Consider the following 13,117-nt stretch of genomic DNA (forward strand, 5'->3'; position numbering starts at 1 on the left):
CACAAGGGGTCATGATTACATTGAAATTACATCTTACATCTGCAGTCATTTGTGTTTTGAGGGGTAATCAGACAACTCGGTGTCATTCCTAATTACAGCTGTTGATAGTCTTGGTTTGGAAGTGTACATGTGCAATTCTGTGAGAAGTATTAGGCCAGAATTTTATCTTGAGAGAACATGAATGAAACATTTCCAGTAACATGGAGGGTATCCATTTTGAATAATCTGAATATGATTTTTTTCTCTGTTTATTCTAAGAAGAGTCAGCTGCACATGTATAGCACCGAGACTCACATTCACACAGTATTCACAACTCAGATATGCTTATTGTGTTCGGTTAACCAACTACTCTATAAACTACTAATCACCTAACAACAAATATCATTCTGTCAAGGTTCTTCTATTTGGGGAGGGAAGGGGTAAATTATACGCCCACATTTTACATGTTAGAATGTGTTTAAGCTAGTTACGAGCAATGCAAAGACAGTGGAAGGGCAGAAAAGCATAATCACAAGTGAGTAATCTAAAAAATATGCTAAAAATACCTGCTGCTGGTGGCCTTTGCCAGAAGCATAAAAAATTGAAAAGAATGAAATGATTAATTCAATACAATAAAAAGATTAGCAACATTAAATCTGTTAACCTGTGACATAACTTCACCTAAACCAGCCAGGATACTGTCACATTATTGACTGTCGCCCTGCATATTCTCCCAGTGTTGGCAGTTGGCATCATGCATTAATCGTTCAACATCTTAAAATGTGAACAGAAAATTGGCACAATGTCTGTTTTGCAGACTGAAAAATCTCAAAATGATCCTGTTGGTGGTGTTATTTTTTATTAAAAGCAGTTACATGGTTTGTCTGTGTTGAGTCTTCTGTCAACTTATGATTTTTTTTAAAAATAATTTCACAATATATGAAAAAATGTAATATTAGAATGGCATTAGATTGTCCACAACAAGTATATATTGTAGGCTAGTTGCAAGCAAAATATTCCTGTCATAAGGACCATAAACTTTATAAACAATGCACCCTAAGGCTGTATCTTTCTCTCGTTAGTAAATACAGCCCTTTTTGTACATGGTTTTACAGAGACATGCAGAAACAAGCGAACAAGATGGGAATATCTTTTTTTTAATATTACATCCCTCTGATAGCTGGCTGTTTGGGCTACCATAATGAATTTAAAGATTGGTGTAAGGCTGAAATAGCTGCTGGAGTTTTTATTTTAAAGTTTTTTATCATAAAAATGTTTGTAGTGCTCCTGTCTTATTTTATTTTATCAAAACTGTTTGCCCTGTAGATAAGAAGGCAACAATAGCGGATACTACGACACGTCAAACCATCACAAACATCATCACAAACAACCACGTCAACCTCTGAGTATCTTTTCAAGCGACACTTTTACTTTCACGCTGAACTCCATTTCCCACAATGCCTCGCTCCGGAGCGCACGTGTCAATGCTGCCAGCAAACCGGACTGAACGTCACATTCCTGCATTCCCTTTTTCCTCCGTCTGGGACGTCGGAGTCACAACTACATAGCTAACGTTAATCCTCTTCCCCACCTTTCTTTTTGGGAAACACGCCCATGACACGGCGGCCTTGAGCTCAGGAGGTGATCCCGGGTTCACCAGGAGTCAGAATCTCACTTGGGGTGAGGATTTATCTCGTTATAAGCCGGTGAAGGGTGTCTGTCGGTTGGAGTGCTATAACCGTGGTAACCACATAACAGTTTTTATTTGCAGCGAGTTGTAGCTATGAGTGACCTGGTTCTTCTTCGACCTCAACTGTCAGACCTGTTGATATAATACAGGAGGCGAAGGGTGGTTTGAATCGGTGAACGTGTGGCCTGTTGTTTACTGTTGTACTTTAGAGCTAGCTTATCGTTAGCCGCAAAGCTTGCGTCACCATTGTTACCGGTGATACGCGGGCAGACACACACCAGGGCGGAGGCGCCTCCAGATGTTGCTTTGTTACTTTGACAGATACATTAAGGTGCAGTCATTTTGGATAACGCCCGCCGTAAACGTCCTGACATGATACACCACTTGGCTAACTGATACATTCAAGTGCTAGCATCTCAGCCAGCATGGGCGTGGTTATGAGAGTGCAAAATAGAGCAAAAAAACTGTAGCCAATGTAACGGTGGATACTTTATAGTCTGTTGTTAAGGTCAGCTTTGCAGTCAGTTGAGTTTCAGTAACCTTGTGTTATACCTGCAGGACAGGAATGACAGGAATAGCCATTCAGAAGATGCCAGTCTGTCCTAGAAAGGGGCTGAGCTCTCTCTGCAGATCAGCAGCCTGTCTCAGCTGTTGACCCTCACAACAAAGAGTGGATCACAGCTGCTGCTGGTCTGTGGCAGGTCATATGAAAGTAATCATATACCTTGAACTCATATCTTAAGTAGAATGTGTCATCTCTCATGAAAACTGAAACAGTCAAGCTGTTGTTTGGGAAATTAGTTTGCATGTTTAATTCATTAGTATAGGAAGGAGATCCCAAACCATATGGACTGTGTGTGCTACCATAAACTTGTCCTTGCAACTTAAAAATCAACACAGGTCAATATAATAACAATAACATTGTTAGATAACAAACTTGCAAAACTGAGGTCTATCCTATAGGAGCGTTGACTGTTGTTTTTAGGTTGTTCTTAAGTCCAGTTTGCTCATAACATTACTTAGATTCCTGCTGCTCAGACACTGATTGGATCAGAGTGACTTCAGTGAGGTAAAGGAATGTTTGCGTGCCAACACAAGTCACATAACAGAGACCCTCTTGACTTGAGCGAGACGGGATTTGGCACACTTGGATGCTGAAAAGCGAGAGCAGATTTGCATGATTTCTCTTAGACAGACAGCTTTTTCAGTGGGGAAAAGGTTAATGAATCGATAATCAGATTTATCCAATCCTGCTGAGAGGAAAATGGGCTCCTTTTGAACAAAGGAAATTAGTGTATGATCCTAGCCCAAATTGCCCACACACACACACACACACACACACACACTTCTGTAGTACATCAACCAGAGGCCAAGTCATTAGTCTGTCTAGTGGTAAGTCAGGTTCTGCCAGTGTCTCATCCTCTACTCTGTATTCATTGGAAAGAGACCTTATCTTGGCAAAGGGCTTGTTATCTAAAGTACAGTCTACCCTGCCTCTTCAAGTTTTTTGCTTGTAACTGGTCAACTTTTTTCTTTTTTCCATATATGAATATAGAAAAGTTAAACATATGTGGATTAATTACAAATATGTTATTTCTCAGTTAGATGTCAATAAACAGAGTGTAATCATGTTTTGATCTTACATGGGCCCAGACATACTTCGCCAAAATTATTTTTTAGTAGAGAAAATGGCTGAAAAAACACCAATACTTGAACGCAGGCCTACACATGCTGAACATTTGTAGTGTATGTATGTGTGTAAGGATATAACTTATGCAGGAAACCACTAAGAATGCTTCCACCTGATAGTAGTCTAGAAACCTTGATAATATGTTTATATCTGTGAGATTATACCACCAACTGAGTTATGCAACCGTCATGATAACTAGCAAAGATCTGACACACTATGTAAACTGATTCCCCCATCGCTGATGTTGCGTACATGCTGCATTTGTGACAGCGGAGGTCAGTCAGTCAGATGCACAATTTTCGGATTGTCTGGTGAGTTATAAACTATGTGCTCCTCAGTTGAAACGCTGCATGCAACTTTGTAATGATGTGTGTAGATTGCTCTTGCGGTTGCACAATATATTGGACTTATCCATGTATAAATGAATAATAGGTTTTATCCAAATCTTTTAATAGCGCGCGTGTGTGTGTGATGACTGAACTGCTTAATCACCTCACGCTAGAGGTGGCTCATGACATTATTGTAGCGTTTAGCTTGGGGTCCTCTCCCATTAAACTGATTCCAATCTAATCTTTGATCTTCATCTGTGAAATGGCTAACGGATGATCAATAGGTTCACCCATATCATCAAGCTTTTAAATTAGGATTTTACTTGACTACATCACAGCAACAGTCCAGTTTATACTTGAAAGTTAGTCACACTGTAACTTTTCAGTGATGAAACACAAAAACGATGATGGCCCGGGAGTAGAAACATTAGTTATTGCTGATGTTTAAAGTTGGCCTGAATTACAGATTCATTTAGAGCATCCGAGCAGAGTCAGTGCAGCGTCATCACCCCTGTGATCTGCACTCCCAGCACGCATGAGTGCTGCATTCTTGTGATGAATGATTGAGTCAGTGGGCCTGTGAACTCTGCCCTCGGAGGTCAAACAGTGACAGGGAACAAAAGAACGAACCCCCCGAGTACCACCGGTTACAAATAGTGATGCCAGGGCTTATGTGAGTAGCAGCATGTGACTCTTACCTCTGTGGCACATAGCAATACACTGAGAAACGGGGTAACGTTCGGGGCTTTTGACGCATGACCAGTTATACGCATGCAGTGCTTTGAAGAATGTGGAGGAGGAGCTGCATGTTATGGAGAGAGTGGGAGTAGCCTGCAGAAAACTGGAACACCCTGACTCAGGCTGTAGCAGAAATCTAGCCTCGTTTCAGTGGGAACTGCTGCTCATTATGTTGCCTGTAGTGTATTGATGAGCCAGTGGGAAAAAGAGAAAATGAGGAGACTGTGATCATCACATGGGGGCATGATTCAGGAAAACATACAGCAGCTTTGTAAGAGGAGAATATAATGCCTTTAGCTCAGTGCAGGGACGCAGGCTAGTTCTCTAGCATGTTACATAGTCTGTTTTTGGAAACGTTGCGTGACTATTGTCACTGTTGTGGTCTTTCTATGGCTGACCTTTCGTCAGCAGAGTTACTTGTTGTTTTGTCATCATGTCATGTGTTCAAGCCCTAACCAATAATGACCAAAGCTCCGTTGCAGTCTAACCTTTGTTGGCTTCTCTTTTCACGTTTGTTGTCATTCAGCTGTGAGGCCTCAGAACTTCTACCTACACTCCATACATGTTGTGAGGCCTGTGAGCTGTATTTTATGCCCTTGCTCGTTTGCCAAGATTTTGTATTAAGGTTGCAATGTCCGAAAATGGTAAAGCATGACTGTTGTGATTTTCCCAGAATCAAAAGTGATGTCTTCAGATGTCTTGTTTTGTCCAACCCACAGTCCACAACACAAAGATATGAGTTTACTATCATGTATGATTTAAAAAAAAAACATTAAATCGTCACATTTGAGAATCTACATTTTTGCTTAAAAAATGACTTAAATGATTATCAAAATAGATTAATTTTCTGTTGATCAACTAATCGAGTCATGGACTAATTGTTGCAGCTCTGTTTTGCATTGTGGGGCTACAGTCCCAACAGTGCAACAGTACTGCACATGCTCGATCCGCTCCAATCAGGTTACTATCAGGCCATGGGGGGACAATGGGGCTATTGTTTTAAGTTTACACACACACACACACATACACACTTGTTGGACCCCCTTGTGCTGCTTACTGGTGTGTTCCTCTATATTCAGGTCATTCAGCTCTTATTGTACGAGTAAACACGTTCCCTCACAACGGCTTGTTGAATGGGAGGCGGGGTTTACAAGAGAGGTAACTTTATCTCTACAAACACAAATGGTATTTCTTAATTATAGCCTAGTGCAACCTCGAGTTATCGCAACTTTAAGTCGCCACTGTTTCAGCTAGAGTCGCAGCAATTAGTCGATTAATGGAAAAAGTAATTGACAACAGTTTTCATAATCAATTAATTGTTTTAGTAATTTTTTAAGCAGAAATGCCAAACATTTGCTGGTTCCAGCTTCTCAAATGCAAATATTTCCTACTTTTCTCTGTTTCTCAGAGTTTTTGACTGATGGTCAGACAATCCAATCCACATCTGAAGATGTCGCCTCATGCTGTGGGAAATTATAACAGACATTTTTCACTATTATCTGACATCTTATAAACTAAACGATTAATCAATTAATCTAGAAACAAACCGGCAGATTGATGGATAATGAAAATAATCGTGAGTTGCTGCCCTTGTTTCAGCAGCATTTTGCAGGTACCCCATTGCCACTGATAGTATACAAAATACAATAGACACCATACAAAACAAGATTCATGATTCATTTACTTGTCTCATGCTCATACAATATATATATGTACAATATATGCTGTGCTAAAAAGGCCAGTGGTGTGATAGAGGAGTAAACACCATTAGGAAACACATTAACAGTTGCCTTGGCTTCAGCTAAGTTGTGCATCTGTGTTCACACACCAGCTGATGATGGTAAAAACTCTGCTTAAGGGTAAATGGTCTGGTAATTTCTTTGCAGCACCACTTAAGTAGTGCAATTTTCCCACAGCTGACCTTCATGCATACAAATGTGCACATAGTGCACATTATATAAGCACAGTCACAGTGTTTTTTCTCACATTTTGCTTTTTGCAAGTTATCACTCTCGTGAAGCATTTGTGACACGATTAAGTTCCTACACACATGCTCACGTGTATTATCAAATATGTCAAATGAATTAGACTTGAAGACACCACTATCCTGGTCTCAAAAATAGACCACTCCAAATGACTTCCAAGCCCAAGTGTGAGTTTGTTAAGCCAGCCAGTCAGTAGTAGACCAGATTAGGCGTATTAGCAGCTCTCGCTGCAAGGGGTGAGAACGTTGATTTGGACTCCCACTGGGGAGACTGGCTCTTATGTTCTACACTGTTTCAGTTGTCAGGATTATGGTTTGTAATTGTTGTGTAACCATATCACAGGCTGCAAATCACTGACGTCTGAAAGCTTCTTTTACTTTCTTGTTGTTCTGTTGCTGTACTTTGCCATGATGTAACCAGTATGATTTGTGAGGAGACTTTGTGTCTACTGTAGTGGTACTGTATCTCTGTTTAGACCCCAGGGGATTATGGTTTACATGGCTGTTATGCTACATGCTGTAATTGAATGCACTTTAATTAGATATAAAACCAGAGAAAAGTAAATTTGTTTCATTATTCAGACATGTTATACTTACAGTCCCTTTACAATTTCTAATCTTATTTAAAATGATGCATTTTGACATATAAGGGTTTGTTTCAGTGAGTCAGAATCAATGAAGTTAACGCTAGCAGAGAGAGAGGGAAGCATAATATTACATTTTTGCCAGTGATACATCAACTGTCTGCTTTTTGGTGACTTGATCCTATCATAGAGCATACATGGTGCCGATTGGCATTTGTCTCTGCCTCTCAAACAAAGAAACAGTGTGCTGTCCAGTACCATGCTGTGTCTGTCTGGCCAGTTTAGTATCTGTCTGGATGGTGCTGGGCTGCGGACCACGGTCTTCAGCTTGGCTATACTGTAGTACATGCTGCTTTGCATTTTACAGTCTTGATCTATCTCTGCTGGCCTGTAGTGTCACTGGCTGTGACTGTTATCAGAGCATATTACTGTTCATCGTTGTTAGCGTACCATCCAGTTGACTCAGTGACCTACTGTGTTCGCTGTTGGTGTTCGGTGGAAAACTAATGTCACACAAAAACAAAAACACCTCTGAATCACTGCTCACATCTGATTTATTCAAGAGTTTAAATAATACCATGAACTGAAAGAAGCAGATAATCAAGCTGACAACTCACTAGAACAACTGCTGCATTTAATTTGTACGGAGGAGAGGACTGTGTTGACTGAATTAGGTATTTTAAAAGGTGTAGAGGTAAACATCGACGTCCACAAGTGTCGGATAGTCGCTGCTACAGCACAACAGTCTTAAAGGGTGGCCAGGACATTACAGCAGGAAGTTCTTTGTTGGAACAGCTGGCAGAGTTGAGGGAGGAAGAGCAAGAGCGGAGGCAGGAAGGAACAGAGGAGGAGTCGGGGTACTTGGGGTGGAGGAATGAAAGATGTAGTTTGAGAAGGGAAAGGAGACAGAAAGAGGAAGAGAGAGGCGGTGCGGGCTGTCTTATATTTTAATGACTGACGTAGGTGTAGGCTGGCTAATGCTAGTACAGCCAACGGGCAATTGAAAGTCTTCAATGCAATGACCACTGCAACAGATTGCTTCATCATACATGACCTTTGTCTATCTGATTGAATCTTATAATCTATATTATGCTTCTCATAACTGTAGTGTTTCTGCCTTCTCAGCCAACAAAAGTTGATTAGAGATTTTTGAATTGCAGTTTTTTTAGCCTTAAGTTACTCGCAAAGGTTGAAAGATAAACCTAATAAGATCTGATAAGGGATTTTGTAAGGATTTGGACTTTAAGTGGATTTGATACTGGATTTGAATGCTATCAAACCCCATCCCTCTCTTGCATCCTCTATTGTTGTGTAAATGTGGAATAAAAGACACAGATAATAGAGTTGTTGGAGCTATTTCCGGTGTCCCCGGTTCCATAATCAGTACAAAAGATTAACAGCTAAGTTAAAAAATTTCTGGTTCTTTGATGAAATGTTGAAGGTACAAGTCTGACTTTGAGGAAGAAGTTAATTGTGACTCCCAAGGTGCATTTCGGCAAGAGAAATCCAATCGCCAAGCTTAAAATGTTATGCTAACAGTGAGCTAAAGATTACGCTGTTGAGAAAACTGAAGCCCAATCTGTCACTTCTGTCAGGTCACTTTAACATTTTGGATCGATTGTGAATGAATTCAGCAACTATGACGCTGTCTTTTCTTCATGACTGCAACAACAAAGGCTTTTGAATTCGACCGACTGACCTCTTCTCCAAATCAACAGCAGCCGACGCTAACAACAGACAAAACATACCTCATAGGATTGTTACATTAACCTGTGTTTCTACTTTTTGAAGGAAAAAAATGAAATGGGAACACTACAGAATATCTTGTAATGTGAGCCCGTATCACTTCTTCGTCTTTAAACGTGTGCACTGGCAACACAAGACTCTGTGTGTTGGGTAAATGTGAGACGCCTTTAGATGCTATTTGCGCTCCCGACCTTGCAGAGTCTGTTTCTCTGTTTGTCAAAGATCAGTGGATCCACCAGCCTGTTGTCCTTCTCCGTGTTTGTTTTCCTCATGTACGCGTGATGAATCCCTTGTGTTATGTTTCCACCCAAACTTCTGGCTGTCTCTTACTCACCCTACAGGGATGACGGTAGCTTGGCTTGTTGACTCTCACATGAGGAAAGTTGTGCCACCTTGGAACTAATCCTGATATTATGTTAGTTGTTAACAATGTTGTTAACACAAACTCGTTTCTCTTCTCTGGAAGAATACTGATGTTTTTGTTACTAAGCTGAAAGATAAATCTACTATGAAAGCTTGTTGCGAAACAACAGGACTTTGAGTCAGTACCATGATAAACATGCACAACTAGTGTTTATTTTTTGTTATTGATAATGACGATGTTATTTGGGATGACTATAATGCAGGCACAGGCCTGGTGATTTGTTGTTCCTGCAAAGTAAGCACATGCATACTATGAACTCATCACGGGAAGCTAGAGTAAAGAATCTGATAGATACGGAGACAAAAAGACGGAGGAATAGATGGGCGCTGTATTAATGGACAGGTCAATAGCTATTGGCAGCAGTTTCCCCTCCAGCAGTAATTCTATACAACATGTCAAGGGCATCAATAGGACATCTGACTAGGCTGCAACCACTACCAATATGGATCAATAGCCTAGTGTTGCAAACTTGCCTACTATTATTGAATGCTTCTCTATTCATTTGAAGTGTGATAGAATTAACGGAGATCTTTTTCCTTCAGCACAGTTGAAATGAATGAATGAATTGAGATAAAAATCAAGGCTATGCAGTTCTTTTCAATGCTTTTACATCATTATGTATGTAACTAGACAATATAGCAGAAATACAATTCAGTATAATACAGAACAGTATAAAACTAACAGCAGCCTCGATGTTACCTTATAGAAGAATCAGGACCTCACAGTGACAACAAAAATTTGAATATTATAAGTGTTGTTAAGATAAGATTTATTGTAGAGATATTGCATGGAAGTGCTTCGCTTAGTGTACACGTAAGATATGGTTAAGAAAAACAGAAAGTGAAACACTGCACATTATGATGGTCAACAGAAGATGTTTGACTTTATAAAGTTGCCACATGTTAGCGCGAGGGAATATTTGTTTGTCTGCCAAGTGTACACTATTCTGTCAGGAGGTTGTTAACGCCAGTTGGAGAGCGGCATGATTTGGATGATCGGGTGAGCTCTGTCCTTTTTTGAGCTGAGTTTGAGCAGACGTTGGTGTTGCAACATAAATGGTCTGATTTTTGGGGCAGCATGGAGTTGGAGCCAGGACAGAAAGAGAACTTTGCTAATAGTTCAGTTTTTAATTTGTCTTGTGCACTCAGTGTACCGTTAGCATTCAATTAAAATTTGAATTTGTTTTCCCCAGATCTGAGTCTTACTGATAACAGTAGCAGTAATGAATCAATAAAAGAAAAAGGAAACTTGCACACATAGAAGAAGTTGCACATGTACATATACAGTGTATGTGTGTGCCCATACATGTACAGTATACTTATGCTTTTACACGTGCACATGCATATAGCACATAAGAGCATTGCATTGCATGTGCTGTTCGTTGTTGGTCTGAGTGCTGATGCCTCTGTAGCTTGCTAGCTGCAAATCGCCAGGCTAATCAGAGCCTTAGCATCAACGTACAGATTATACTGTTAACATGTATGGATTATACTATTGACATGTATGGATTATACTATTGATACTAGGACATGTTGACCCTGCTACACAGAGTGAAGAGATTAAAGCTGTAGTTCATAAAGAAAAGCAGCAAGGTAGTGATGAGTAGAGAGATTTTGAAGTGCTTAGATGTTTTTGTACCGTTGAAATAATTCACATGATCTCATTTTATTTCTTTATTTTTCTTTTGTTTTTGTTGCTTGATAAGATACTGTGCAGCAGTTTATAAAAATAGACTATTGAGAGTCTTTAGGATATAGCACTTCTCATTGCCACGGCATTAAATATCCCTGTAGCCAAAAACCAAAACAAAGGCTTCAGACCTTGTGTAGCTGACTGGCTTGGCTGCAAATGCACAGGGCTCCCCAGTGAGTCCCCAGGGCTCAGCAGATACCATTCTGCGTGCACCAGGGCATAAATCCTCTTTGCATGGCTGGTGATCAAGCCATGATGTAAAGGAGCTTAGTAGCAATAGACAGGCAGGCAGGAAGCTGCTTCCCTGTTGGCCAGGGGTCAGGTGATCACGCACAAACACCGACCGGAGCGAGAGACAGCAGGGAAGAGGTGGAGAAAACAAACAGAGGAATGGACATGGAGAGGATTGTGAACAGTGACACCAGAGGGAGCGTGGATAAAGAAATCAGCAGAGATGAGTCAGAGGTTTTCAAAAGATGGATTTGATGTAATCGGAGTTTCAAACCCAACCTGGGTCTACTGTAGCTCCACACCAGGACAGTCGTGCTGTTAAGACACTTTGGAAACAAGCGGTGCATATATGGATGTTTGTTGAAAGCATTAAGTTATGTGCTGAGTGTTGGGATGTTGAGGTGAGAGACATAACTGGTACTCCACAGGTTGTTGTTGCTGTAACTTACTGTAGAAATGAAATGTAAACAACCTCACACCTCATGTCTGTCTTAGTCTGTAAACACAGACTGACCCTCTAAATCAGAGAGGATAAATGCACTGACATGAAATCTTCTAGTCATGCTGAATTTTTAGCTTACTTCTCTTTCTCTGTGTCTCTTTCTTCCCTGCACAGGTCACTTTCCTCCTTCCCTTCCCCTCCTCCCCTCCTCCCATCCATCACAGCGCAGGTTGCCATGGAGAACTCTTCAGTGGCGTCTGCATCGTCTGAGGCCGGGAGCACACGGTCGCAGGAGATCGAAGAATTAGAGCGCTTCATCGACAGCTATGTGCTGGAGTATCAAGTGCAGGGGCTTCTGGGAGACAAGGCAGATGGAGACTTGGACTTGGACAATGGTGGCAAGGTGCCACAGGTCAGAACCTTATTATATGAATGAATGACATCCCTTTCATCGGTCCTGTATCTGTTTGCAGCGGTGGTTATGTTTAGTACAGGCTGCAGTGGCATCTCTGGGCTAGTATCTTCTAAAACATGCTGGCAGGGTTCAGCTTCCATCTAAACAGCTGCCCCTATTGTTGTAATGTATATGCAAACAGACAAAGGTGGAGGTACTCCACCAACACTGCAGCTGGATATTGAACTGTCCTGCTTACTGTTTTACATCTATACATTCATAAAGAAGCCCAGAGGCTTAAAGATTAAAGACACTGTCCATAATACATCACATATAAAAGAAATATGGTGTAATGTATAGTTTTCTGCTTGACTACCATCCATTTTTGTTACTTTTAACTTAACTTTTAAACTAATGTTTGTTAATGGTCTTTATTTACATGTAAACAGAATGATGATCTTTCTCTCATTTCTCTCCTCCAGTGGACAGATGACTGCATCGACAAGAAAGATGGCAGCTGGACATCTTCACGGGGGAGAGGCTCATTCAAGCCAGTAAGTCTGTCTGTCTGTCTCTCTGTCTGTCTGTGTGTCAGGGTCCTGCTTATTGCACAGTGTTAATTAATGACATGTATGATCGCTCACTGTCTAGTTGTTTTCAGTCTCCACTGTTGCATCCTGCAGTTGTGCTCTCCTCATCCCTTCCCTTTCTTTCTAAAAACAATTAAAGACTCTGTTTGGCAGCACACAAAACACTACTTAAACTTGCACAGTGTTAGTTACAGCTATAAATAAACACCACAATGTCATGTCATGAGAATTATTAGATATCAAACTTGTGCTATCAAGTTTAGATTAGATTAGCAACAACCTTGATAAACTAGACAGTTAAAACAACACTGATGAAAAGAAAATCACTAAAGCTACACTTAAGCAACTTTAGTGTTGAACTCATAACTAGACTTCTTGGTCCAAGTGGGAGGTTGCTAACCACATCATGTGAAGAAGATACAGGGGACAACATGAGAATATTATACAATGTTCCAAAGACAAAAAAATCCGAGAATCTTTTGAAAAAACTGCAAGAGTAGGCACAGTTTTACAGTTTTTTGCATTAACAAGTGCAAAGTATGTGTTAACACTATTTCAGAATTTGAGGGGTGTGAAAACGGTGTTTACGGATGTTTACCCTCCA

At 40.5% G+C, this 13,117-nt stretch overlaps 1 protein-coding gene across 4 annotated transcripts in view; it reads left to right on the top strand.

The window, feature by feature from the left end:
- Window positions 1-1,457: 1,457 nt before the first annotated feature.
- ctif (CBP80/20-dependent translation initiation factor) overlaps window positions 1,458-13,117 on the top strand; it is a 59,363-nt gene continuing 47,703 nt past the window's right edge. For 3 of the 4 annotated variants that reach the window (XM_042395975.1, XM_042395976.1, XM_042395977.1), the window contains exons 1-3: window positions 1,458-1,659; window positions 11,704-11,941; window positions 12,406-12,477. In XM_042395975.1, coding sequence (XP_042251909.1) covers window positions 11,765-11,941; window positions 12,406-12,477 — 249 coding nt within the window. In that variant the 5' untranslated portion in view covers window positions 1,458-1,659; window positions 11,704-11,764. The remainder of the gene's footprint in view (window positions 1,660-11,703; window positions 11,942-12,405; window positions 12,478-13,117) is intronic. The other variant, XM_042395978.1, reaches the window with a different exon arrangement.

Source organism: Thunnus maccoyii, chromosome 19 (assembly GCF_910596095.1).
Source record: "Thunnus maccoyii chromosome 19, fThuMac1.1, whole genome shotgun sequence".
NCBI lineage: Eukaryota > Metazoa > Chordata > Actinopteri > Scombriformes > Scombridae > Thunnus > Thunnus maccoyii.